Genomic DNA, 25,650 nt, shown 5'->3' with positions numbered 1-25,650 from the left:
GGCGCTTCCAGTCTGGCGCGTTTCGAGGTCAATGACTAGCTATGTATCTCCCGCACAAAGCTAAGATGTCTTGGAGATCTGCGGGCAATGCGAGGCTGTTTCTTGACTCGACTATATTACCAGGCAATGTAATCGCAATCTGGATCCTATATTCATTTACGATGCTGAAAGAGATATCTCAGAACTGCTCATTACCCAATCCGGATCGATCCATTATAGATGGTCTGACTGGTTTTGCGCTCATCGGTCTTTCCCGTCCCAGGGTAATAGAGGGACCAGTACGCAAATCCGCCAAACACAGCCCTTCGATTTGCGCTAAGCCGTATTCGTGCTAGTGAGATAGCTTTATGAAGCCCACAAGCTATAAGCACACCGGCACACACCCGAAAGACCACACGGTGAAATCACCTGCACTCTCGTCCAGACTATGCTAGTGCCATTGTCGAGCGTCCCAATCATTCTGGCGGGACCCTGCCGGTAGTCGCGAGGAGGTGATCGGCATCGTCCCGGTCTTCCGGTCGAGACCTTATATGTTGGCCTGCATCTCGATTCAGCTGGATGGTCCAAGAGCCCTTCAACCTGTTCTTCCAGTTCCGCATCTCCATTTCGGATCTAGTCCTACTTTCCCACTTTGCAAAAGCTTTTTTGTAATCGCCTTCTTTGTGGGCTGTCAGATTCTCGCCCTGACTGTAGGCAAATATGTGCCAAGGTTTGACGTGTGTATCAGCATACCCTCCCTCCGCGAGTCTCCTTGGCAGGAAATCCAGAGAGGCCTGTTGGTAGTGCAGATGCGTCGCATCGACACAAGTCCCGCCGTCGATACCATGGACGGTCAAGTCAGAGGGCCTCCACATGTTCCTTCCACACGTTACGCATCTGTTGTACACATCCTTTTGCATCTGCTGATCTTCCAGTTGTAACCAAGCCGAGTCGTAGTCTCGTCGAGGTACCGAGGCTTGTCGGGATGACGTAGAATGCGTGACGGTTTCAGGTAAAGACCAGTAAACCTGTTCGAGAGAGAGTCCAGCACCTGAGGACGCGATTGTAGAATCAAGCGGATCTCTCTCCTAAGCTTAAAGAATCAGCTCTATTATCAGGGCCCTCTAACCCTAACGAGGAGGAGGCTCACCGCGTTGTGATGAATGGACTCGTCTGCATATGTTTTATTACTGTTCATGCTTTTCTCTCCTTGATCGCTGTAGTGGCATAGTCTCATGATGATGAACTACTACTAGTTTCACTTGTACAGGAAGGCGAAGCACTGGATTGTTTCGACAAGACGGACGGTCCGAGGCTATGTCTTAAGCTTTAAGAACCAAGTCTCGATGTCTCTCAATCAGCGGCACCCTGACGAAACAAAGGAAGACACTCCCAGTGACGTCTCCATGGGCTGGCCCCCATGATGGAGTATCAGCAGTACTAAACCTTTCCCGATTGAGACATATCAAAGAAAGGAGACACACTCAAGGCCATGCAAACTTAACGCTCTGCCCAAAATTGTCGATAATGCTGCCGGATACTGTCTCAGGTCCGCTCGTCATGTCACGAACCAAAACCTAGAGCTTCAAGCTGACAGCTGATAGAGACGTAGAAGCGAAAGCACGAGCGAGCGAGCAGACAAGTCAAGCGCGCGGTATCGCGCCGAGTGTTACAGTACGGAGGTGAGACACGCGCATATAGATTACGGCGATACCTTAGCTCCAGAAAGCGCGACATCGAATAGTCTTTGAGGGCAGAATCTACGTGCTAAAACTGTGAATTAACACACAGTTGGATGCGTAGCGGCAAAAGCACGGAAAATCTTGTCTGATGCAAGACAAGATTCGATTCTTCACTCTCCCTGCTGCCTCGCCCGTATCCTCTGCATCCTTTCCCGTGCACCGATCCGGTTCGTATGAGCTCGGCGGTCGGTCTTCCGGTCTGCATATACACTTTTCTCGCCCTTGACATAGTTGTAGATCTGGTATTCCTCGGCCTGCGAACCTGGCGGCCAACTGTTCGCGACCAGATCCTTTGCAACAACTTCCAATGCGACGGAATGATACGATTGGTGACCTCGATTGGCACACCCTTCCTTGCCATACCACATGAGCTCTTTGCAGTCTGGGCATGTATATAGCCTACGAGCGCCTATGTTCTGCCGTTGCTCAAGGATAAGAGTCAACCTTACCCGCTCTGGTTCCGATACTGTCTTGTTGATTGCAGTGGCGAAAGTGGGATCTCTAGATTGGATTGAATCGTGACTAGAGTATGGATTTCCTGAATCGCCCGAAGATGTCACTTCGCCCGATGTACCGCCTGCAACGGTCGTGTGAGGGGAGTCAGGATCAACATCCTGATTGCTGGAAGGATCAGGTTCAGACCGGGACATCCAAGAATCTTGTACCCCTTTCGTACCCTCTGGTAAAGAGTAATACGGAGCCCCTGTATAGGAAATGATCGGGATCAGCGGAATTTCCTACAACCATAATGGTCGTCGATTTACTTGGATCCTGAAACGAAGGGTCATGATACGAAGTTGGAAAGTCGCTCATGGTTTCTCGATTTTGGTAGACTATTGATTCTTTTCCTGTAGAGCGGGATGATGGAAGTCTTGTGATAAACCGAGCCTGAACCGTTCGAACTACTCTCGAATTGACGATTAGCGCTATTTATACTGGTTGCATTCCAGCAAGACAGTCTTGCCATTGATAACGAGAAAGGAGGAGTTAACAACGGAGCTGGCATTCTAAAAGGAAGCAGATCACAAAGGAATCTAGGATTATGTAAGGAGACTCGATCGTCCCCGGACTTCAATTAGTCCCAGCCAGACCGCGACCTCGTAAGCTTTGGGCCGTACGCTCCTCGATTGACACAAAGCGCCAGAACGGTTGACAGCCGCATCAAGATCGTCTTGCACTTGAAATCATCGGAGAGTTAGGTATCTACATTCTTCTCTATACCAGCTATCGCTGAGCAATCTTCGATCAAAGCTCAATCTTGTGTAAACCACTCAGGCTCCCAATCCCTGTACGAATTCTCTCCCGAGCTGTAGATCGAGCTTGGCAGAGCTACCATCTCTTGCCCAGCTTGACATCCACCTTGGGGCTGCAGTTCATACAGTACAGATTCTTCTCTGGTGGCCATCGAAGTCAATCGTTGGAGCTCCCGCATTACCGTTGTCTCTGATGGGGTCGATTCCCCTAGATATCCATTCCCGTCATGGAGGAACGACTTGCTGTATGATCCCAAATGGCTGTCCTGTACCCATTGATCGTCCATGGTCTTTTGAGGGATTGCGAAGGTGTCAGCTCGAAAGAGGGCGGAATGTCCCATCTCATGGCTTCCTCTTGAAAATTGATCGCCGTTGGGCGAGACGTAGAGCGAATCGCCGAGCACATCGGCAGCCGAAACATCTGAGACCGTCATATAGTCAGAATCGCGACATATACAGAGCTCGACTGTCTGAAAAATTTACCCAATGATTGCGCAACTTGGTCTTTCTCTTGTTTCCGGTTTTTCTTCGTTCTACTGGTGTTTGAGCTGGATTTAGCTGAACTTCGACTGTTCACGCTGTTGGTGATGGAACGAATTTGCTGGCGCGAGTCTCGGTATCTTTTGCGTTGCGCGAGCCTTTGCTTGTTGCGCCTTACTTCTCCCTTTAAAGCCTCGGTTTCCAACAATATTTCAGCTGATGCGATCAACAGGCTGATTATGATCAGTACGGGCTGAACGCTCGATGTAGAGAGTAAAAGATCACATGAATTTACCCTTTGCTGGGTCAAATGGCTTGTTATCACGCTTGACAACCCAGAAGTACATCCATAGATGCAACTCCTGCCCCTTGTAAGTCGGATGTTCCTGTTCGAAAGCCTCCTTAACCGGAAGACTCAGCTTTTCGTGCCTATACCGCCTGATCTGATCGGTACAGGATGAGGGAGCCGGATGCCAGTAGTATCCATCGCACTCGCATACTCTTGGCATCCAACTTTGGTGGTCCTTATTGTAGACATGACACTCCCAGAGAAATCCTGGTCCATCGATTTCATTCGCAGCTGGGCGCCTCAATCTCTCCTGAACTTCCTCTGTAAATTCGAAGCGGGACATCCTTTCCGTAAAGAGGTATATAAGAGTACGCCTTGCGTTCGTTGTAGCGAAAAGCCTTTTCAAAACGTGCGATTGACGTTCAAGATTCTAGGTAATGCAGGCGGAGCCCTCGGGCGGATTTCTAGATCGCGGGGTTGCAGAGTTACGGCACAGATTGGCTATGTCAATCGTAATAGATCGACTAAAGTCTCGAGTAATGAAGGTCATTGAGGCATGTTGCTCAACTGCTCTACATGTATATACGTACTCAGCCTTCTACTCATGGTATCCTTCCGCTGAAACGCCTTCCCTTGCCATTTTCCCCTCTGATTAGTTTCAGCAGCAGGCGGCTCAGGGGAACAAGCGACTTCACCGTGAGGTGTGCCAAGGTATCGGTCGTCAAGGCGGCTGTAAGTCATCTTTCCAGGACATGAACAAGAGAAAGATTTCCCCACCCCATTACAGGCATCCCAACGATCACGCTGATGTTCGTCTACAGCTACAGACCCATCGTAGTCAATCAATGGATTCCGAGCTTACCGCGACGATTGTGTTCATCAGTCAAGACGCTTACTTTGCTCATCCGCTAGACAAAGTCGGTCAGAGCTGCGAATCATAGATTCATTCGTTCGCCCCTCAAGATCACCTAGTCCGGAATGTTGGTTTTTCGCATGTTGCGTAACCCGATGGCGAGGGTCAAGTGGTTCTTGTGTTCCCTTCCAGCAATCAAGGAGAATTTTCACTACCTGACTACAAACCTACGACGAGTACATATGAGGCTACAATACCAAATCTTGGTGAGACGATGGCGACTCGACTCCATCACCCGGATCGACTACTCTCTTTTTCGGCTCGAAATCTTCCACATCGAGGCAGTAAAGTCGGTACCTGTCCAGATCCGTATCCCGTGTCAGTCTCTTGATCGGTCTTCCGTATAACCAATTGAGAAACATGTAAGGCTCGATGTCGTGAATCCCTTCGGCCTTCGTCTCTCTCCATATTCCCCTACATGCAGTCTGGTGTGCGAGCATGTGATTTCCTGCCAGACATTTCTGAGGAGGGTGTACCCACTTCCAGACCTTGCACGGCTGACAGAACCACTCATCGCGAATCTGAAGAGGATTGACTGTATTGGTCGCAAGGGCTTTCTTCTTCCTCTCGTCCAGAGCCTCATCTAATCGTACCACCTCTTCGGGATTCGACCTGACAGCTCCGTCACATCTCTGGCAGTGATGTATTTCGGTCGGGTTGAGCGAAGGAGATTCCGGCCCGATCAGGGACGATACAGGTATCGCTGTATTCACACTGCAGGCGTAGCCATGATGTAAGCTTCCCCTACTCGCTGCCGTTCCCGAGTCGTACATATCATAATGTGAGGGTTGAGAACGCGTAAGATAAGTAATACACTCCCAATCGACAGCCTGAGAGTTCGGCAGTCGTACATACCAGTACGCGATGATAGCCATTCGCTAGGACGTCCATTCGTTTCGTCTTCTACAGATACTCGCCAACAATTGGATCCGAGAGGCCCCCATTGTGGGTGGAGATCGTCTGGATAATTCTGAGGTCTGGGATGAGAGGTCACGGAATGGTCTCCTACAATTTCGGAGCTTTTGGTAGATGACTCCCAAGCAGTAGTGGCCGAGTCTCGGGTTAGCACCTGACGAAGAAGACTCGACTTCAAAGACGACATCGTTTGATGATTGTTGATCTACCCACATGAGGCGAAAATCGGCACACTAGTATGCATCGTTCGATGAGTTGATCTTTATATACTCCACTTCCGCATTCACGAGCCGATGCCACAAAGGGAGTTCCGAGGCAAGCCACGAGTATCCGTTTTACCTGACGGCGCGATGACGAATCTCTCGAAAGGAGCATCACATGTATACTGACGATACTGCTGATGTGATCAGGTGTCATCTGGTCTCAGGGCTACGATTCCTGTGATGCCGAACACGATACATATCGAAAGCTACTATGACATCTGTCGCGATCTGAGGACATTCAGTCACGCCACAGGGAACAAAGGAAGACGCGTCGAAACACGCGGATTGCTCCCGCTAAAACGTTCCGCTCGATCAAGGTATAGAAGAAGTCACATGGATTTGTTGAATTTGGAGTAGCTCCCCATGCTATAGCTTGCACGGTTTCGATATCTAAGATGATCCTTCATAGTTGGAAGTCGTTCAGCGTAGATAGATGATGTCCCGAAGAACAATATGGGGATATGTTGTGCGTCGCACCTATGTTTCACGACAATACACAGAATCTGAACAAATCGGTCAAGGCGTACGAACAGAGCAACGGGTTTCAACAATAGGGAACCTCCCATCTGATAAAAGTCTATTCCACGTCGCCCGGATCACTGACTCTGTGGACTATCGGATGAGGGGGTTTCACTCAAGTCAGATGGAGACGCTAGAAACCTTCCTGGAATCGATAGCCAAGAGCGCTACTTAAGGTGACTTCGCGGTACGTCATCAGAACAGCCTTGCTTCGAGAATGAAAACAGGGCGATCGTCGAAGCAAAAGGAGCCTTGGAGGCTGAAATTACGTAAGGTGATCCGGCCGTAACTACTCGTAGTCTTATCGTGAGAGAGGCGGCACCTTCACAAGTTGTGTTCAGACACCAGCCTCAGTCGTAATAACGCAATTTTGTGGCTGAAGGAGTCGCATAATCTTACTGCAGATGACTGGTATGCAAGAGCTGTTGAACATACCTTCATTTCCGTAGCAGCTTTCTCTAAGCGATGTACAATCAAACCCCAACCGACCTGAAGCTACGACGGCCGCCAATCCCCGTACAAGATTTTCCCTAAGCTAGTGTAGGCCGTATCAGGCGAGTCTATTCTCGATCCCTCAATCTGACGTTCGTTCGTGATAGAGAGCCCAGACGGCGCAAGGTCTTCATGTGCGACAGTCGAGACCGCCTCTTGTTGGTCCGACCCTCCCGTCAGCTCAGCCGAAGGCAATATCGGTAGACGATTATTTGCGTTGACGAAGAAAGGCTGACTGTGTGGTACTGGTGACCGTTCAGAGTCGGTCACCCAATTGGGGTCGAATGAGCTTCCAAGACGTGTAAATACCTGGTCCTCATGGGCACTGCTCCCTGGGATGCTCTGATCAATAAGGGATGATTAGCTAAGTGAGATGTGATTGCCGGAAACACCTGCACCATGATTGCAAGTCAGATTCCTAACTCACCATAGGATCTGTCGAACAGCCGCCTACGATTTCATATTGGTTCGCATGTGCAGCAAACGATGGTTTTCCTGTTATTTCCTGGACACATGTTCTGCCGGAAGAATCCGAATACAGAGGGTATCCGTCCGAACTTGTCTCTAGCCCTTGTGTCTCCTCCAACCTTTGTCTCCTCTGTGCCTCCAACTTTTTCTCCTTCCTCAAACGGTGCAACCTCTGTCTTTCCCTGCCCTGCGCTTTCCTCTTCTCGAGCTTTCCCTGTTCAGTTGCAAATGAAGATGCAGTAACGTTGGACGGTTCCAATGTCCTGTCAATTTTTTCAGGGACTGACTCCGAATGATCGGAATGGATCGAATATTGCATAGTTCCCCTCACTCCGAGATCAATTGAATTTTGTAGGGCCGCTTTTGACCTGCGCCGAAAAGCTCGTGAGTTGACCTTGTTCCTGTATGTGCTACGCGCCTTGTTGTTGCAGAGTTTGACTGGAAATATTGGCACGGAGGTGAAGGAATTCAGAAACGTTAAACACGGGTGCTAGCGTGGAGTATTCACCCTGCTCTGCAAACGTCCAAGAATCACCATGCCTCTCCACAAAAGTGTCCCTGTGAAAGTCATCGATGACGTATGACTTGAACCAGGGCATGACTTGCGTCATCTGTTTGTTCACCCATTCGACCCTGTCATGCTTGTCCAAATCTTCGCATGTGTTTGAACCTTGTTCGTATGACTTCTGACCGCATGTGCAGGCGCGACTGTTTGCCAACTCCTCGCATAAGAACTTATCCACGGCATTCAAAGAATCTGCTTGCGGACATGATCGTCAATATATTGACACAGTCGCTCTCATGAGCTGTTGACGGGAACTGTCGTGCATAGATTGTTGTGAAGACTTGCTTACTTTTGGGTTGTGTTGGTAAGTTGTGAGATACGCCTTGAGCAGGTTCGTAGAGAGACGATTCTCCAATCTCTTATAGTCCAGTGCCCGGTCGAGACCGTTAAATCAGCGTCAATCGATTCGAGGCATTGTTATAGAGATTAGGCATCCACTACCAGAATAATCATCTCTGTAGTGAATGACGGAACTCACCCGAGGCAGGGTTGTCAGAGTCGTGCACATATGATGACATTTGGTCTGGCGCTCAAGTAGGTGCAGCAATAATGAGAGGAAAAGGGAATCGGTCGATCTGTTCTGCCCGGAACCTTCATCTCGATGGGCATGGGTATATATAGATGGCGATGATCAACGGGCTTCCTTTCATTCGCCTCCCCATCGATGTGCTCTGTTCCAGCACCGATTTCGCGTCTCGCTATGCACTTATCTCTGGGCGCTCGCCGCTTGTCACGTGTCGCGACAGAGGAAACGCCGATAAATTGTCCATTCTTCAAGGATGAGAACATGGTGATTGCCATTCGGAGTACCCATACAGGCCAGATCGGGTCCATCTGACATTCCTTTGGGTCCTGGAACGAGGCCGTCGATCAACCACAATTTCGGATCGACCAGCAGAAGGTGTTTTGAGCACAAAATGTTGTTCAAGGGAACCAACACTTTTGCAGCAGAGTGTCAACCTGACTCAGCCAGACCATAGATCCTCGATTGTTGTGGATCGTGATAATCCAACTCTAGGTACCGCCGACACCACTTGCATAACTCAACTGTATTGCACTCAACGGCAATGCCGATTCGCTCAAGGGGGAGAAAAACATGCACAAGAAGGGCCGTCGGCGTTGATACAGTGAAGGGTTACGGGAATGGTCATCAGGCGCGTTCCACTTTCGAATCGCAACCTAGGCAAGAATTGGGAGTAGCCATATCAGCAGATCTGCATTCTCACTAGTCTAGGGACTTTGCCGAAAACGCAAGAACGACAGCACGAAACAGCGGGAGCAATCTGATCTCAAGCTAGAGTAAGGCCTGGCAATCAGGAGGCGTGTCTTTTCCTCATCGTCTCACTTACATTGCGCACAGCCCGCATTTATTGATTGTTGGTAGTGGATAGTCAAATGACAAACTGAGTGATCGGGGTAGGGAACTGTGCGGTGCTGCTGTCAGGGCCCCTTCAATCATCAATACGATTGCCGCGCCCCTCCTGAACACAATAGTCTCTTCAAGCTGTAGCTTCATGGGAGCGAGCATGTATTTCCCCCTGGAGCGGGAACGTCCTGTTGTTCTTGCATATCACCTTATCACGTTCACTTCCTCCGAATGAAAACATACACATCTCTCGGCTTCAATGGTTCGGTATACGCATCTATGTCCGACCCTGTCATACAACCGGTAAGCTAGGAGTTTCTACCGTATCCCCAATCTGACCAATGGTCTTGACCTTGAAACGTCGAGTTGAAGGCAAAAGAATCCCATTGACTTGATCCTGAGGGCTCTTCATTGTTGGTCGAAGTTGTCCAGGGAGAAGAGGCGTCAAGATTGGAGACTCCCAATCCGCCACCGGTCAGGACCTCGCTTCTGTCCGGATCTGAATCCAAGAGGACGGAATAGCCTGACTCGTCCTGCTTCGTTCTCGCCACACTACGATCCCCTTTCGAACCTGTCCTTGATCTTTCCTTTGCGCGATTCTTTTTGCGGCGATGTCTGCGTGCAGCTAGTCTGTTGCCGTAAGTGCGGCGCGCCTTGCTCGTGTTGATGAAAGCGACTATGTTGGTAGAATGCAGGATGATCGAGTCAGTGATCTCCATTTGCGGATGTTACAGCAGAGTCTTTCACCATTCTCTTTTTCCGTCCAGGGTCTGCCACGTCTTGCGACAAACGTTGCGCGATAGAAGTCATCGATAGCAGTGACTGGAAACCAGGGCATAACTTGTCGAATGCGACCGTCGACCCAAGCGCTCACAGTCCCGTGCAAGTCCTTCTTGCGACCATCTTGGCAGGCAGAGGAACTTTGCTCGTAGTAGTGCTGACCGCATGCGCAAGGAGCATTTGCCAGTCTTTCTAGTTCCTCTTCTTCTTGTTCAGTCAAGGCGTCTCTTTCTATACCGGAGCGCCGAAATCGCATCATTCCCGACGTCATCAGGCACTAGCTAAACATGCAAGCGGAATGTTGAATAGGTAGACATACCATTGAGTTGGTCTGGAGCGCTGGTGTCACCCAGTTGGTTGGTATCAGTCCTGTGAAACGACCCTCGCTCTTCTTCAAGAACCAAAAAAGATACCGACCTCAGTTGCGATCTGAATCGACAAGCTTTTACCAATAACTTACGTTTCGCTGAGAAAACGTAGTCAGGATCGATTTCGTACTCGCCATCTTGACCAGAATCGTGATCGCCCTCGGCATATACGTTGAAGTTGTAAGTGATTGTTGACATTTGCAATGGAGGCTTCAAAGTCTTTGCAACAGAAGAAAGCAAGGTAGAACCACCAGGTCCAGCTCCAAACTCTGTTTGGGCGCATCTTTATAATGCTGGAAAACGGTCGCAGTAGACAGGTTTCCATTCATTCGGCTAGCTGCCATCCCAGAAACGTAAGACATCTTCCTTTGTGCTATGCCGCTGGAACACCTTTCAGCCTATGTAAAGACGCGATCGCATTACAAAGGTTGTCACGGGCCACAGATTCGGAGACCGTGAAAGGAGAGAAACGTTGGGAATTCAAGCTTTTCTTGCCTTCTTCTCAGTTTTGGAACGGTCGAGATTCCGCGCTGTAGCGACTGGACATCCAGCTAGGTCGAGTCGAGGCAATCGAGATCGCTTTCGGACCTATGTCCGACATTGCGATAAATGTAGTATACATCACGACAGACGACTTGTTACAAGTACACTATACATTGAAAACAGGACCTGAGGAGAGGCCGATGGAGTTAAAGAGCGAAAACAGAGGAGTCGGGATACCGTCGTATTGCTTCGTACGGTGACGCGATGTGAAACGAGCTAGGCCAGTCCGAGGTATGGTATGCATGATATGTCTATGGTGATTGTCGCGATGAGGTTGCAAGGTCTGAAGATTGAGTTGGATGATCAGCCGGCAAGAACCGGGGTCGAATGAGGCAGGACGGATGATTCCGGTAAGGCCGATTAAGGGAGGCGAGACTTTGTGTTTTGAAGAAACTAGAATGCTGGATGACGGAGGGTTGCTCGCAGCCTCTGGTGGTTGTCGGCGCGAAGCTGAGAAATCGTGCGAGACCCGGACTAGATAGGAAAGTCCGGCGTGTGGGAAGTCGCAGACAACTATCGTCTTCGGCGGAGTAATGGTCAAACGACGAGACGGGAGAACGCAAGTGAACGAGCGAGAGGAAAAGGGGTAGCCGAGGATTCAATCCCATGCTCGTTTGGCTCGTTCTCGTTGAGACTGGTAATGGCGAACAAGAATACAGGTCAGTGACGGACGGAGTGCGGGGATTTTTTTGAAAGCATTCTCTCAGACTCACCTTCCTATTCTCTCGCTGCTGCACCTTGGTTCCCAACCTCTCCGAAGTCCCCAAAGCCTTCTCCTTCATCTTCTCTCCTTTACGTTTACTCTTGCTGCTCTTCTGCCTCGCCGTGGCCTTGGTCGTCGAGCCTCCCTCAACAGGCTGAGCGGGAAGTCGGGCGTTCTTGGTAGACGCTTTTGTCAGAGCTTTGGGGTCTGTCGTTTGACCCTTGGATTGACGGGCGGCCAGGGCGGCCAGCTTGGATTGTACGGACTCGCCATTTGAGGCGTCGGTGGGTGCGGCTATGGGTAGTGGTAAGAGTGGGGCCGATTAGCAACGGTCGAACTGTAGCAGATCAGAAGCAGCTCACATGAGCTCATGCTGGATAATGTAGAAGACTGTATGGGTAGCAATTCGTAGCAATAGAGGTTGAAGGCCCGGTACAATTTACAACGAAGCAACTACAAGATATGCCAGATGATCTCAGTTTCAACCTCGAGAATGCCGAACTTTCCCACTTTCACGTGATCGACCCGTCACCAACGTCATGCCCGTGGGGGGGCTATGATGACGAGTATCAAGTTGTCAACCTGTTTATTTAGCAACCATTCCAGGTCTATATCTGCCGAAAGAGGACCATATAATACGGCTAGAGGAACTCATAGTCTACATCCTACGCTTGTTCCGAAAAAAACGGAGTCCGCTAGGCCCGCAAAACCGATCACCATGGGTAAACTCACTCGTCAACAACTCGAAGGTCTCAATCTCTACAAGTATTCTGGGGTAGACAAGCAAGTATCTAACCTCCCTCGTACTAAATATCTAATCTACCAGCTTATCATGTTCCTGGTTCTGTGACCGAACAACAGGTCCCTCTTGTCCAAGACGATCCTGACACCGTATTGGAATCACCTGGTGACCTACTTCCCGAAAACAATTGCACCGAACACCGTCAGTCCCCCTCGCTGTCCCCTAGCACTCCATAAAGTTCTAGCGGATCCTGAAACGAATCACCGTGTTCTTTGGGCTCTACCCGCGATAGATCACCTCGATCGGTCTAGGATTCGTAGCCGTGAACATAGCCACACTCTTGTTCTTCGACCCGAAATACGAGGGGAAAGAATTACCTTCATGGGTCTATCTATCGTAAGTCCTGCCGGTATTTAGCTACAGTTTGTGAAGACAATTGTGTTGATGGCTCATCAAATATCATGTCTATCCTATGTTTCGGTTTGCGTGTATCACCCAATCTGCTTATTTCTGAATTGGCAACGTTCCGCTGAACCTGACAACACGCACGTTCTCTCGCCATCCTCGACCATCAATCCATCCGGATCTCATATTGACCTGACCTGACTTTGACTCGATACCGAATTTACCGTCAATGCAACGACCGGGAACAGATGGGGTATCGGTCTATTCTTGTACCAATCCATGGACGCTATCGATGGGAAGCAAGCGAGGAGGACGGGTATGGCTGGGCCTTTGGGGGAGATGTTCGATCATGGGATTGGTGAGTTGCGAAGAATGAACCTTGTTTAAAGATGTTTCAGTTGAGCTGATTGATCGTTTCTTTTCTGGTAGACGCGATCAACACCAGTGTGAGTTGGAACTTCTTCTTCTTTTGCTTCTCCCGACAAAGTACGCACTAGGGGCTAATGCGATGATGTTTGCGCTCTTGTGCGATGGCAGCTCGAGGTCATCCTCTGTATGGCGGCTTTCGGGCAGACCAGGACGTGGTGGACCGTCGTCTGTCAGGCTTCTAGTCTGGCGACTTTCTACCTCTCTACGTGAGTCTCGCTTTCGACTTTAGAATTTGCATCAAGAGAGACGAGGCTGATGGAGCGAGATCTCACATCACTTTGCAGCTGGGAAGAATACCACACCGGCACCCTCTACCTCTCGGCCTTTTCCGGGCCGGTTGAGGGTATCCTCCTGATCTGCGGAATGTACTTTATTACCGCCGCCAAGACGCCCGCTTTCTGGCAGACTCCGGTCATCGACTTTTTGCCCATCCTCGCGCACAAGTTCCAATCCTTGGTTGGGATGGGCATCGGACATGGGGTGGAGGACGTCGTAGAGAAGTTGCATGGTGGTCTGAGTCAGTTGAAATGGTTGAAGGGGGTTAGCGTCGTAGAAAGTTTCCTCTACTTTGGGGCTTTGGGATTGGCGGGTAACATTGCCAATGCGTGAGTATATTGTCTCTTTCATCTCGTCCATCCCGTCGAAGTCCCACTCACTACTCAAACATCTTTTGTCGCTCTGTACTAGCTACTACAACGTCATCCAAGCTAGGAGAAAAGCCAACAAACCCGTCCTAGAACCTCTTCTGGGACTCTTGCCTTACTTCTTCCACACCGTCCTCTTGGTCGCCTGGTTGGCTGGACCCAAGGTGGATATCGTGCCCACGGAGAAGATCTTGTGGTTTACCGTCTACTGGGCTGCTACGTAGGTCGACTCGATGCTATCGGTCAAATCTTCGAGGAGTTACCGTACTGATCCTGTTGAGGTGTGATTTTTGCATCGGGAAACTTGTAGGTTCTCGTACCAAGTCAGCCATTTGATCTTGGCGCACGTGACCAAGAGCGCGTTCCCTTACTGGAACGGGATGATGATCTGGACCTTTTTGGGTGCGGTGGACGCCAACTTGCCCAGATTCGGAGTGTGAGTATCCCGTCTGTCGCAAAATCCACGAGTTGGCTGACGTCTATGCAAACACCACTTCTCTGGTGACCGCGTTTTTGTATGTATAGCGAGTCGTTCATCCAGACGACCGATGCGAGGACGTGGTATTTCGTGGCGGGATCCGCCTTGTTCGCCATTGCCAACTATGTCAGGTTTGCCAAGAGCACCATCTGGCAGATGTGAGTGCCGCTCTGCATCATCGTGGTCGGGATTTCGTATGTCTTGTCTTGAGCTGACCCCATACGAATGTACGTGGTGGAACCACAGCACGGAATACCTCGGTATCGCTTGTTTCACCGTGCGACACAAGGATCAGACGGGTCATTGGGTGGAGAACGAGCAGGCGCTGGAGGAGAGGAGGAAGCGGCAATAGAATGGCGTCGGAATCGACATTCGAGGAAGAACGCCTTGTATAGACCGTCTAGACATGAAGTAGGAGGGTGCGGGATGTGGACTGTAGATGCGTTCGGGTACAGATACACAGAAGCATAAGAGATAAAATCCGAAGATACTCATACATGCCATGCAAACGAGCCGGATCGCAAACATTTCGCATCTGTTGGACAAAACACTGGAGATCTATTGAGCGCAGATCCGCATTTATGCAGGAGTCTCCTTACTGTAAGGTCCCGGTAATGGGATCCTTTTGAGTCATCAGATTTCATCCAGACGCAAACTGTAATCGTACAAGGTGTCTGATTACCAGCGCGTATTCCAGGCGATGCTATCGATTCAAGGGAATACTGGAACTGGCAAACTTGATGTCAAACAACAAGAATGCTCATACAAGTATAGGGCGGCACATGTTAAGGGACGTATACCAGGTCGGCCGCTAGTCTCACTGTCCTGCTCGACTATTTTCCCTGCACTGCACACCTTCCTTTGTTTCTGCAGGAGTGAGAGTTTGCGTTCCATCACTTTTGCCTCCCCGCCCCGCCTTTCCTTCCTTGTGCAGCTTCTTTTGTTTCCCAGCAGTATGATCCTTGCATTTCATGGCCTTCGCCTGTCTATAGGGAACCTATATAATGCCGCCACATTTTTAGTCCTTCAATGCATTAGGTACTGTTCGACTCCCTTTCAGCCGTCAAATTCTCGGAGCATCGATTTTTTTGGTAGTTACTGGTCAAAACCTCACTCAGACGCCACATCTCGGCACCACAATGGATTACGGCAGCTTCGACGACAGCGTTTTTACGATAGAACCGAGCTCCTTTCATGTGGGATCGCAAACCACAGTTACAGGAAGACAATTACTTGCCCCAGACTTCTCTGCCTTCCAGGTGGCCGCCGCCGATCGCGCTCCAACAGCTACAACCGATACAGTCGGCAGCGTGTCCACCGGAAATCAGGAATCCATTGACCATCAGTACCGGACTATAAAGTTTGCCATTTTACCGAAGATGGTCGGGAACAAGATCGATGGCGGTATCATTAAGAAAGCCGAGGGCATGAGAAACTGTGAAGCCATTCAGCTGCTCAAGACTGCAGAGGCTGAATTGCTACAACCCAATTGTAGGGCTAAGCCGCTGCTTATCGCAAGTATTCAGCATATACTGGCGACCTTGCTGAGGCGAGAAGAGGAAAATAGGCCAAAGATCAAGCGTATCCTGGCATCTTTCCGTCAGACCGATTTCCGAGAGGGGCAAGTCCAATTCGAGAGAGCCGGAACTGCCAAAGAAGACGCTCTTGATGGTCTCGCTTCAAGGATCAGCATCACTGCTGGACAAGATGGTTTTGGGGATCCGCGATTTCCACGATGCGTTGGCCTGGCAAAGGCAATTCTGGCTCAACCTGGTCAGGGGTTAGGAGTTGATGTTGACATGTTGAAGGAAATTGTGGCGCAAGCGGACCCTTGGTTGAATCCAAAGGGGAAAACTGACGTTGACGATCGAGGAGACGAGATTTACGATCGAAAGGGTTACGTTTACGGCGAAAAGGATTTTTAGTCTTCGGTCGAAAGATGTATGCTCGATTGCCAAAATAGAGTGTAAAAAAAAGATCGAGATACCATGACTAATAACAGGCCACCTGTCACAGCGTACCTGTGTCTATTCTTTGCCAGGTGTCTTCCTCTGAGCGACTCTGCGTTTATCATATTTGGCTGGCTTCGGTGGAGTCATGGCCTCGACTTTGAGGTAGCCAACCGGATAGAATCAGCTTTGACCCGACTGTTTACCCGCCTGAGATTCCCCTCGAACAATACACATTGACAGATCTGGCTAAAATGATCCGAACCGATTACCGATTGAACCCATGTGAGCTTACTCTATCCGAAGCATCGTCCCGCTCGATGAGGTATGAGTCGCTAATGCTGTCGCTACATGCGCAGTGCCGAACATGACAGGGATGATTATGGTTCACCGGTTCAGAACGGTTTCAGCCTTTCCCTACCTCTCGTAATCTTTACGTAATCGGTCGACTCGAGGTTGGCCATATTCGAAAGAGTGACGCTCTACTAAGTTACTACGGTTCTAGCTAGTAGCTAATAGCTAGTAATCGTCGTAAGCTCCAATTCGATTCTTACCTTCGACTTCCAGTGCCTCTTGCCACTAACTCAACGACATTGGCGATCAACCATGTCCACGCCAATCTCATTCACCATCCGCCCGCCTACCAACGGGTCGTCCTCCTCGTCAACCAACACGGACCAGAACCGCACTCCTACTACCGCCCCTTTCCGAATCCCTACAGCGCCTATCCGGCCATCTCCATTGTCCACTTCGAGCTATACTCGAAGATTAGAACAGGATCGTCCTCGGAGATCTGCTTTCGGGGGAGACGATGACGATGAAGACGAAGTCGACCAAGGTCGACAGGGTGCAGGACGAGGCAAAGGAAAGGGAAAAGACGAAGCCATCGTAGGGTTCAACGAGAATGGTTTGGAAACTTCCAATAAAACGAGGCCGGCTGGGCCTATGGTCATTCCATCTCTACCCAATCGGGATTGGAGGCAGTCGTCTCATTCGAAGGGTGCGAAATCCAGGAAACCCACGTATATGCCTGAGGGTGGGCCGAGGGTTATCACCGCGGACGACCTAGTAGAACGGTCGGGAGACGATGTGATACAGGGAGGATTGCAGAGGGTTGAGAGCTCTACGGTGAATGGGGAAGAGCAGGTAAACGGTGATACCACAACGCCAACTCCTACTTCAACCGGGCCTCCGACCGACTCGCTGTCTACCGAGACAGAGACACTGAGCCTGGAACAACAAGCCCTCCGTGCAGTCCTCGAGTCTGGCAACGAAAATTCCTCCTCATCTCGGGACATGACCATCGACCTCCAAAGCGACACTCTCAACCTTTTCGACCGACCTCAAGGTCCTGGTGACGAGACGGACGCGTTCCGGCAAGACATCCTCACCCGCCCCGAAGAATCGACCATGGAGGACTATTCCTCTGTCCCCATCGAATCTTTCGGCGCAGCCCTTTTAAGGGGAATGGGCTGGAACCCAGGTTCAGGACCTAATCCGAAAGTCCACGAGCCTAAGCGTCGGCCGGCTGGGTTAGGGCTGGGAGCGAGTGAGAAGCCTGGGTCGGAATCTGGAAAAGGGGGACAGGGGAAGGGCAATACTGAGGGGATGAGCAGAGGAGAGAGGGATAGGAAGAGGAAGGAGGATTATGCTACGAGAGGAGGAAGAGGGTATATACCCGTCGTCAAGCGGGCCAGGGTGAGTTCTCGGTCGACTCTGTTTTCCTCTCGAAGGTGTAAGTTCTAATCAATGACTGATGTTTGTATGCTGTAACACCGCAGGAAAGCCACATCGACGGATCTACCTCTACTTCAACCTCTCGAGCTGGATCTCCCGGATCGGGGTCCAGCGTCGCCCGAATTGGATCTAGGCAAGGGTCTAGGTCGGTTAGTCCTCCTCGTAGCGATACGTCCAGATCTAGGCGGAGGGATGGTGATCGGGAGACACACGGGTTTGATCAGGATAGAAACAGGGATAGGTTAGTCGGTCCGAAGGATCTGTTTGACTGGAAAGATATCGTCTGAAGCTGATTTCAACTATAGCAGGAATGGCGACCGGGATTCAGGACGAAGGGGGGAATACAGTACTTCCTCACGTGACCGAGAGAGGGAGAGGGACTATGAGTCTAGCTCTAGACGGCGGGACGACGATCGTTACCGGTCGAGCAGGAGGGACGATGGGGAAAGGGGTGGTTCTAGATATGATTCGGACAGGGATCGTGAACGAGAACGAGGTGGGGATAGGGATCGGGAGCGGGATAGGTATAGGGAGAAGGAGCGGGACAGGGGGGGTCGGGACCGTCGGTCGGATCGAGATAGGGATGGGGATTACGATCGGAGGAGATAGGTGGTGCTTCGGTATCACCAGACCGATGATGTTGATCCGCGATGGCATCTGTAGGGTATCTAGAAATTACACACGTGAAAGCAAGCGTGCCGTTAAAAACATAAAAAAGCTAAATCACAATATTGTTGGTTCGGTCCGTGAGCTCCTTGTCTCCGCTGCCATGATCCGTCTGCGCCCCTGGAATTAGGGACCTTGAGAGTCGGCTGACTGCCACGATCAGGCGCTCCCATCGGGGTTGAGGCATGCTGGGTCTCGGATCCCCGAGATCCAGCTTGAATTCCAATGATTACCAGACAGCCCAACCGCTCGGCCAGCTCGGTTATCCACGTCGAACGGAGGTAGACGGTCTATAGATCCTTGTTGCACTTGAGTCGCCACGTCTCAAAGGTAAGGGGGCACCTGCTCAAATTCAAAGAGACAAAGTCGGGAAATATCTCGCCTATTTCGGCCAATTCCTGAAATGACGCTGAGTCGATGTATATTATTCTCTCATCAGGGTGGGGTACACCACCCCCTTGGCCTCATATATGTCGTAGACCTGAAGCAGCATAGCCCGCCAACAACCATCCCCTAAGACCAAGGAGAAACGGAGGCCGGCAAGGGCTATGGTACGGTTAAGGTCTCAACGAGTTCCACCTTGTCACAGGCTATATACGTACGGGAAATAGCAATAACACGATCCGCTCACCACGTGGCTTCAGTCCAGGGCATCTAGCCTTCAGTCTGTAGATAACAAGCTGGCCGCTCTCCGACCCGTTCTTGGCTTTGTCAAGGACGAGATTCTGTGGTCGTCTTTTGAGAGGGTGAGAGCTAGGCACACCAAACAGCTGCAAGAGTGTTAGATATATCGATATGTGTCTTAAAGGCTCTCGCTCTTTTTGCTATGGACGAAAGGCTAAATGGACTCCATGCGAGAATTGATACTTCTCTCAGCCAGTCGAAGCCTGGTTATGTGATACAGACCATCTTTTTTGGAGCCTGCGGCTACGCCCAGGGAGACAAGCGATCAACACCCTACAAGACTCGTCCTCATCTGCTCTCCTTCCAAGCGTCTTCGAGTCCCCATCTTTCGCGACCTTCCGCGGTCATGATGTTGATACAGATCCCACGTCCGGCGTCTAGGAGCGTCCAATCTGAATCTGGATTGTTGGATCGGGGTAGGTTTGGGCGTTTGTCTGGGTTTCGAGGGCGAGCTGGGGCGTTGAGGGGGTTGTAGTACAACTAGAGTGTAAAGTAGGAGGTTCAGCCGGCAATGTCGGTACGTTTCTTGGAGAGGTTATCGCACTTACGAATTCTCTTATACTCCGCTCCCCTCTACCAACCTAGAGACAAGAAGCGCGAACACAGAATCTGATGAGGACTTGCTCTGAACGCCATTTGTTCGCTATGACGGTCTGCTTACGGCTCCTTTTCCTCGAGCGGCAACTTGCGCTACCACGACCCAATCCCAGAACGCCCCGACCTCGTGTCCAGGAACTACGATCCCCTCCCCACTGTCCGACTTGCTCCTCCTCCGTTTCCCTCGTTCCGGTTGGGGATTAGGAAACTCGGCGACAGACTTGGACGCTTTAGACCCTTCTGTCCGGTTGAAGCTGATCGTATGCGGTACGAAGAGCTCGTTCTCGGTCAGAAAGGCATGTAGGGGTCTGGCGAATTCAGGGACGTCGTGAGGCAGGCTCTGTAGCGGGATATCGGCGGCGGGTTCTGGCAAGGTGGTCATGGGATTATACGTCGTAAAGACCGGTCCCGAAGAAGAGCGACTGGGGAGTGTCGGGGCGAGATCGTCCTCTTCCTCGAGGTACCACGCTTTAGCCTTGGCTTCGGCTGCTCGACTGCGTTGGCTGGCTTGCGTGGAAGATTCAGATTCCGGTATCGCTTCGACGTTGCGTAGAGGTGTACAAGCGTGTAGGCGGCGAATACCTAGCGATTGTATCGCGGGCCTGATAGTTCTAGAGAGGCGGGTCGTCATTGTCGCGGTTGGTTTTCCTGGAGATCACTTGCGTGTATCATATAGAGTCGGTTCAGACTTGTGTGATCGAGAAGAGACGAGGGTGACATCAAGCATCAAGAGGTTCATCAACTTATTTTGACCTCGTAGGGTTGCAAGTCGTTATCCTAGTACTACTACCATGAACCTGACCTTGGACTCTTCGATGACCCACATTCCCCCTTGTGAATCGACCTCCACCTTGTTCAAAACGTCGATCACCTCCATCATGTACCCAAGTCAAACCACTTGCCACTTGATAACTCGCATCTTCAACGTTCATCTTCCACTGACCCCGACCTTCAGGACATTCCTGGCCAGCGACGATCTCTGTAATGATATACCATCGGGACTAATAGACTTATAATATCAGCGATCGGCCGCTTCAACATCGCCTAATAAGAATAAACTCCCGGAGCCGATCCTCCTCAACGAGATGATCCGCCTCCACTTTGGCCTACCGGATCGCAATGTCGTAGCTTGCTTGTTACCACCCGTCATCGCCGCCTTGCTCTCCTGCGTTTTCATCACCGTCCGGCCTATCGCGGACTTGTCGGGGAGTTTCGCCTTTTTGGTCTCGACCCTGCAATTCCTGTACTTTTACCCCGCCGGAACCCTAAGCACCTTGATCGAGAGCAGTGGTCAGTCGTACATCGCGAGTCTTGCGAATGGAATTATGTTGCGTATTCTCAAGCTCTTCAATTGGTCTGCCAGCTCTTTGTTTCCTTGGAGCCGTCGTAGCCCTGGCCTACTCGGACCTCGTTCTCTACTTTGCCATCCTCTGCAATCGGCACTCGTCGCTCCCGGAAAATGTCGAAGGCGAGACGATCGGAGCTAGGGTGGTTTGCGCCTTTGGTCTGGTGATAATAGCACTTATATGTAAGTCCTTCTTTTGCTTCATTGTTTTCAAGTGCGACTGATCTCTAAACTGCTTACATATCAGCGGGATGGATCCGATCGACTTCCCCACGTCTGGTCAATGCTTCCCGGATCCTCCTCTTTCATACCATATGGACCCTGGTCGGTACAAGCAATATCAGAGTGGCAAGTATCTGCACTTGACCGCGAGTAGCTTTACTGCTGGTAGCTGATTTCAAGGACCACTCCTCTGCAGCTTACGGCCGACCATTTCCTGCTGCTCTTTTATCCAACTCTCTGGTCGGCACTCTTATCCATAATCAGCCTTATAATCGGTCACACTATACTACCTCCAGAACGCAAGCGTTTGAATGACATACTCGGAGAAGCTTTGAAAGGACTCGCAGCTGGCATTCGAGGTCGAGGGGTCATGCGGAATACGGTGTCCCGCCACTCTCGGACGTTGTCCGACGGTGGTGCAGACGGCATGGAACAAGAGCGGGAGGACGCGAGCAACGAGTCGGCAACTCCCACCGCCTACTCTCCTCCGGCTCAAATCGAACAAGCCAGAGAATCTATCGAGTTGGCGGAACAGGATGACGTCAAACCGAAATACCGGCCGCTCATCTCGCTCCTCCCGATCATTCGTGAACACTATTCGACAGCTCTGCATGGTATCACGTACGATCCCATGTCGACCCGTCGTCTCAGACCCATTTTGACCATCCTGTACACACACATCGGTCGAAATCCTATCGTGAAAGACTTGGCCAAGACCACCTCGGGCGAATACTCCTTCGAGCTCCAATCGGGGAATGGCAAAAAACAGCTCAAGGAGAGCTTGGACGGGATCCGAGAGTTGATCGCGCTGGCTATCGAGGATTCGCTTCGAGCCGTACGGGAAGCCTACGATTGGCACCAGGACGATAGCGACTCGCGGCAAAACTTGGGCGGACCGCTCGGGTTCTGGCAGAATCACGTCGTTTCCCACAAGACGAGGGCCAGAAAGGCTGGTGAACCGTCTGATCCTCGAAGACGGCTCGCTGCCTCTCAAGAGGCTCTTTTGAACGCCACCTGGAGCTACGAGCACGATCTCCTCACTTGGCTCGAGACGGGGTTCTTCTCCCAGCCTAAAAGCGGAAGAATGATCACAGAGAGGGAAATGAAGGAACTGTCTAGCCGAGATATCGCCAGGATGCTGTTCAAACGGGACAAGGTGCGAGGTCGTCGAGGTTATCATGCCGAGGATACGACCGGGACATCCACTCCGATCGACCCTGACGCTACGCTTAGCAAGGAAGATGTCGCTAAAGCGCAAGAGGAGCGTGTCAAGGCGGCCGCTTGGCTAGTAGCAATCCTGGATGTAAGTAACGAACTCTTACCATAAGACCTTGACTCTGACACTGATGTCGAGTCGGTGACGTTATCTCGACACTAGCTCGCAAAGGACGTCAGCCTGCTTTGCAACGCGACAAGGGACCTGTTGAACTTTGCCTGTCAGAATAGCAAGGACGGGCATTTCGTACTCAAGCGGAAACGTTTCTACTTTCCACTATTCGATTTGGCCTGGCTGGAACGAAGTACGATCCAAGCGGGTTTGCAGTCGGATCGCTGGACACAGGAAATCCGAGGTAGGTCTGCGATTCGACTCTTTGCGTCATCGTGGGTGTTAGCTAACCCGTGTCAAATAGAGTCCAACCGAGGAGATGTCGACGACGCGGAGGCTCGAGAAGAAGCCAGAGAGGCGGCCCAGCATGAAGAGAATCTGGCACGCCAGATATCGCGTCATCAACGGCGGGATTCGGAAAAGCACGACGACGAAAAGTCGGATTCCCGTGAGAAGCTGCGAAGGAGGAGGACACCATGGAAAGACCTGATACCCAGGCTCAAGTTGATGTATGCCAAGTGGTGGGACGCTGACAGCACACTCTCCCGTGAGTTTCGGTCGCAAGAACGTCGTCAACGGTCACCTCTGATCAGATCGAATACACGCTTGCAGGGAGACTAACTTTGTCGAGAGCGATCTCGGAATTCAAGCATTCCCGACATATTCAATACGCCTTCAAACTGGCTTTGGGTGTTATGCTCCTGTCTTTACCGGGTCTGTTGCCGCTCGGAAGTCAAAGTGAGCCTCAAAACAGGTATGACAAGATATAAATTTGACCCTGAAGATAAACGTTCCCGCTCGACATAGGCAGAAAATATTTCGTTTCAGCAAGGGGGCAATGGGTAAGTATCGGCTGCGATGTGCATGTCCATGTTCTTGACTTAGTGGTTTTGTGCTTCCTAATCCCCCTCAGTCTGTCATCAGCTAGTAAGCCGTCTGCCGTCCTAGCAAGCATCAGATCTAAGCTGATCAAGAGGTTCTCTCCAGCATGTATGTATTGGACGTCACCACCGGCGCTACCTTCAGGTTGGGAGTGTGGCGTGTGATCGGCACTGTTTCTGGTGCGGTTGTTGGCTACGTTGTAAGCTCTCGGTCATTGGGTTTTTGGCGGAAGAGTTCGGTTAATCGAGGATCGGAATCTTTACAGGGTTACGTTATGTCACGGGGAACGCCATATGGACTCAGCGCAGTATCTACTGTCGCGAGTCTACCGATCGCTTGGTTGATGTTGTTCTCCAACACCCCTGGGATCGGTATCGTTGCGTAAGTCTGCATGTTTGTGCGTTCCGTTGCAACGTGCTCACTTTTCGATTCATGCAGTGGCATCACTTTACCTCCCATCCTCTTCATCCCATACCTTGAGCGGGAGTCGTACCATGGCGCCTTGATCGTTGCACTATGGCGTGCTGCGCAGATAGTCATTGGGTAAGCACTTTGAAGTATGTCTGCTCGTCTGCGGCCAGCTTATACCGTCGAATCAGAATCGTGGGAGCTTTTCTTGTCAACCTTTTCATCTTCCCTTACCATGCTAGAACTCGATACCACAAGGTAGTCGCGCAGACTCTGGATACTTTAGGGGACTTGTGTTAGTCGTGCGGCCGAAAATTGGTCAGTAAATCCCCGTTTACTGACGGAAGTGCAATTATGAACCCCAAAGATCTGACCATGAGTCGGTGAGTTGCTCGAGAACCTGGTTGTCCGAGAGTAAATGCTAAGTCAAGTCTATCAATAGCGAGAATCTTCGGCCGTCGTTGGTAAATCGCGTTCCAGGAGAGCAATACGCCGGGCTCGAGCGTAGTATCGAGGTGAGACACCTGCACAACTGGAGTCGAGGCCTTGCTAAAAGATACGTCGTATAGATCGGGATCGGGCAGTGTCGCTCACTTGCGACGATTCAACAACTTGAGATTTCTCTCCTCCCGAAACCGTACGCCATACATGTACAACTCAATAACGACATCGCCAAGATCTACGATCTCCTCGTTGAGATCAGGACCATTCGACAAGGTATCCCTCGCCAGGAGACGGTACTGGATGTGCTTCCGCTCCGACAAAACTTGGTATCATCAGTCTACGTCGTCATGTTTGCGGTCGCTCACGCTTCGAGGTCCCGCACACCTTTGCCTCAGTTCATGACTTCTCCCATAGAAGCGGTCAATAACTGGGCGAAAGCTGTCGAGGAACACCTAAATAGCGGATCCCGGTCTCGGTCACGATCTCCGACCCATCGAAGCGAGAGCGCAGGCTTGCCGACTCCGCGGACCACAAGTCCAGAGTTGGCAGTGCTATACGCCTGTGCCGAGCGCGAGGCGCTCTCGAAATTGAGTCACTCCGTTGTAGACGTAAGTCCTGTCCTGTGCGGATTTGCATACTGCTGCATCAATGCTAAACAATCGATTGTCACAGCTATTGAACACCGCACGCACACTATTTGGTGTGCAATCATTCCTCTTCCAGCCACGACTTCAGCATGCAGACGAGGAGGAGATCTTATACAGGTAGAGAGGGACTGGCACACAGGCCAGTCTCCGTTCAAAAGATTGTATTACTAGCACAGCACAACATTCGCATACGGTTCCGCTTCAGAATCGGCAGATCGCTTAGATGTGATATCGCTCTATCAGACTTATGGTCTCGTGTCCACCGTGCAAAGAAACTCCATTGAAACTTAACTACTCCAGATATTTGTGTATGTAAAGACCCAGCTTTGGGTTGTAGTGGATGATCAAAGGGGGCAGAAGGAGGTTCTTTAGCAACTAAGTATGGATCGAAGCAATGATCCTGGCA

General features: G+C 50.8%; 8 protein-coding genes across 8 annotated transcripts; 3 read left to right on the top strand and 5 right to left on the bottom strand.

Annotated features, from left to right (window-relative positions):
• Positions 1 to 455: 455 nt before the first annotated feature.
• Positions 456 to 2,534, bottom strand: HD553DRAFT_322958 (uncharacterized protein; the record flags this gene model as incomplete). The annotated part of the gene is made up of 5 exons (XM_046181350.1): positions 456 to 1,067; positions 1,130 to 1,196; positions 1,836 to 2,137; positions 2,171 to 2,424; positions 2,486 to 2,534. 5 exons carry the CDS (start codon positions 2,532 to 2,534, stop codon positions 456 to 458), a joined length of 1,284 nt encoding a protein of 427 aa, XP_046038230.1.
• A 439-nt stretch (positions 2,535 to 2,973) lies between these two features.
• Positions 2,974 to 5,531, bottom strand: HD553DRAFT_334508 (uncharacterized protein; the record flags this gene model as incomplete). The annotated part of the gene is made up of 6 exons (XM_046182150.1): positions 2,974 to 3,395; positions 3,458 to 3,670; positions 3,750 to 4,064; positions 4,334 to 4,564; positions 4,640 to 4,671; positions 4,849 to 5,531. 6 exons carry the CDS (start codon positions 5,529 to 5,531, stop codon positions 2,974 to 2,976), a joined length of 1,896 nt encoding a protein of 631 aa, XP_046038229.1.
• Positions 5,532 to 6,848: 1,317 nt separating this feature from the next.
• HD553DRAFT_322956 (uncharacterized protein) lies at positions 6,849 to 8,396 on the bottom strand (the record flags this gene model as incomplete). Its single annotated transcript, XM_046181349.1, has 4 exons — positions 6,849 to 7,187; positions 7,273 to 7,751; positions 7,822 to 8,070; positions 8,357 to 8,396. The coding sequence occupies 4 exons, from the start codon at positions 8,394 to 8,396 to the stop codon at positions 6,849 to 6,851; spliced, it is 1,107 nt and encodes a 368-aa protein (XP_046038228.1).
• Positions 8,397 to 11,533: 3,137 nt separating this feature from the next.
• On the bottom strand, positions 11,534 to 12,010 carry HD553DRAFT_340656 (uncharacterized protein; the record flags this gene model as incomplete). The annotated part of the gene is made up of 3 exons (XM_046182571.1): positions 11,534 to 11,569; positions 11,649 to 11,932; positions 12,001 to 12,010. 3 exons carry the CDS (start codon positions 12,008 to 12,010, stop codon positions 11,534 to 11,536), a joined length of 330 nt encoding a protein of 109 aa, XP_046038227.1.
• A 240-nt stretch (positions 12,011 to 12,250) lies between these two features.
• Positions 12,251 to 14,934, top strand: HD553DRAFT_308286 (uncharacterized protein). The gene is made up of 11 exons (XM_046179525.1): positions 12,251 to 12,421; positions 12,500 to 12,581; positions 12,673 to 12,776; positions 13,034 to 13,143; positions 13,215 to 13,231; positions 13,323 to 13,420; positions 13,499 to 13,819; positions 13,902 to 14,078; positions 14,169 to 14,294; positions 14,384 to 14,494; positions 14,583 to 14,934. Exons 1-11 carry the CDS (start codon positions 12,357 to 12,359, stop codon positions 14,686 to 14,688), a joined length of 1,317 nt encoding a protein of 438 aa, XP_046038226.1. The 5' UTR covers positions 12,251 to 12,356; the 3' UTR covers positions 14,689 to 14,934.
• A 1,879-nt stretch (positions 14,935 to 16,813) lies between these two features.
• Positions 16,814 to 18,755, top strand: HD553DRAFT_308283 (DExH-box splicing factor binding site-domain-containing protein). The gene is made up of 3 exons (XM_046179524.1): positions 16,814 to 17,983; positions 18,067 to 18,263; positions 18,331 to 18,755. Exons 1-3 carry the CDS (start codon positions 16,892 to 16,894, stop codon positions 18,629 to 18,631), a joined length of 1,590 nt encoding a protein of 529 aa, XP_046038225.1. The 5' UTR covers positions 16,814 to 16,891; the 3' UTR covers positions 18,632 to 18,755.
• Positions 18,756 to 19,485: 730 nt separating this feature from the next.
• HD553DRAFT_308281 (uncharacterized protein) lies at positions 19,486 to 20,674 on the bottom strand. Its single transcript, XM_046179523.1, has 3 exons — positions 20,034 to 20,674; positions 19,921 to 19,953; positions 19,486 to 19,852 (listed from the first exon to the last, which is right to left on the bottom strand). The coding sequence occupies exons 1-3, from the start codon at positions 20,598 to 20,600 to the stop codon at positions 19,661 to 19,663; spliced, it is 792 nt and encodes a 263-aa protein (XP_046038224.1). The 5' UTR covers positions 20,601 to 20,674; the 3' UTR covers positions 19,486 to 19,660.
• Positions 20,675 to 20,889: 215 nt separating this feature from the next.
• HD553DRAFT_308279 (uncharacterized protein) lies at positions 20,890 to 25,502 on the top strand. The gene is made up of 17 exons (XM_046179522.1): positions 20,890 to 21,259; positions 21,333 to 21,497; positions 21,562 to 21,662; positions 21,733 to 22,839; positions 22,915 to 23,107; positions 23,168 to 23,410; positions 23,476 to 23,601; positions 23,671 to 23,705; positions 23,777 to 23,790; positions 23,851 to 23,944; positions 24,011 to 24,126; positions 24,184 to 24,288; positions 24,345 to 24,448; positions 24,521 to 24,536; positions 24,596 to 24,668; positions 24,723 to 25,205; positions 25,270 to 25,502. The coding sequence occupies exons 1-17, from the start codon at positions 21,055 to 21,057 to the stop codon at positions 25,363 to 25,365; spliced, it is 3,276 nt and encodes a 1,091-aa protein (XP_046038223.1). The 5' UTR covers positions 20,890 to 21,054; the 3' UTR covers positions 25,366 to 25,502.
• The last annotated feature ends 148 nt before the right edge of the window (positions 25,503 to 25,650 follow it).

This window comes from Filobasidium floriforme (assembly GCF_021052385.1).
Source record: "Filobasidium floriforme strain CBS 6241 chromosome Unknown HD553scaffold_6, whole genome shotgun sequence".
Classification (NCBI taxonomy): Eukaryota; Fungi; Basidiomycota; class Tremellomycetes; order Filobasidiales; family Filobasidiaceae; genus Filobasidium; species Filobasidium floriforme.
This window is presented reverse-complemented; position numbering and strand designations above follow the sequence as displayed.

Coding starts and splice junctions, on each gene's coding strand:
- HD553DRAFT_308286 (XM_046179525.1), top strand. CDS start 12,357: ATGGGTAAACTCACTCGTCAACAACTCGAAGGTCTCAATCTCTACAAG. Junction 12,422..12,499: donor AAGTATTCTGGGGTAGACAA/GCAAGTATCTAA, acceptor ACCGAACAACAG/GTCCCTCTTGTCCAAGACGA. Junction 12,582..12,672: donor AAACAATTGCACCGAACACC/GTCAGTCCCCCT, acceptor TACCCGCGATAG/ATCACCTCGATCGGTCTAGG.
- HD553DRAFT_308283 (XM_046179524.1), top strand. CDS start 16,892: ATGTCCACGCCAATCTCATTCACCATCCGCCCGCCTACCAACGGGTCG. Junction 17,984..18,066: donor CCGTCGTCAAGCGGGCCAGG/GTGAGTTCTCGG, acceptor GTAACACCGCAG/GAAAGCCACATCGACGGATC. Junction 18,264..18,330: donor CAGGATAGAAACAGGGATAG/GTTAGTCGGTCC, acceptor CAACTATAGCAG/GAATGGCGACCGGGATTCAG.
- HD553DRAFT_308281 (XM_046179523.1), bottom strand. CDS start 20,600: ATGACGACCCGCCTCTCTAGAACTATCAGGCCCGCGATACAATCGCTA. Junction 19,954..20,033: donor CCGCTCGAGGAAAAGGAGCC/GTAAGCAGACCG, acceptor TCTTGTCTCTAG/GTTGGTAGAGGGGAGCGGAG. Junction 19,853..19,920: donor AGCGGAGTATAAGAGAATTC/GTAAGTGCGATA, acceptor TTTACACTCTAG/TTGTACTACAACCCCCTCAA.
- HD553DRAFT_308279 (XM_046179522.1), top strand. CDS start 21,055: ATGATCCGCCTCCACTTTGGCCTACCGGATCGCAATGTCGTAGCTTGC. Junction 23,602..23,670: donor GTTGCCGCTCGGAAGTCAAA/GTGAGCCTCAAA, acceptor CGCTCGACATAG/GCAGAAAATATTTCGTTTCA. Junction 24,289..24,344: donor GCTGCGCAGATAGTCATTGG/GTAAGCACTTTG, acceptor CCGTCGAATCAG/AATCGTGGGAGCTTTTCTTG.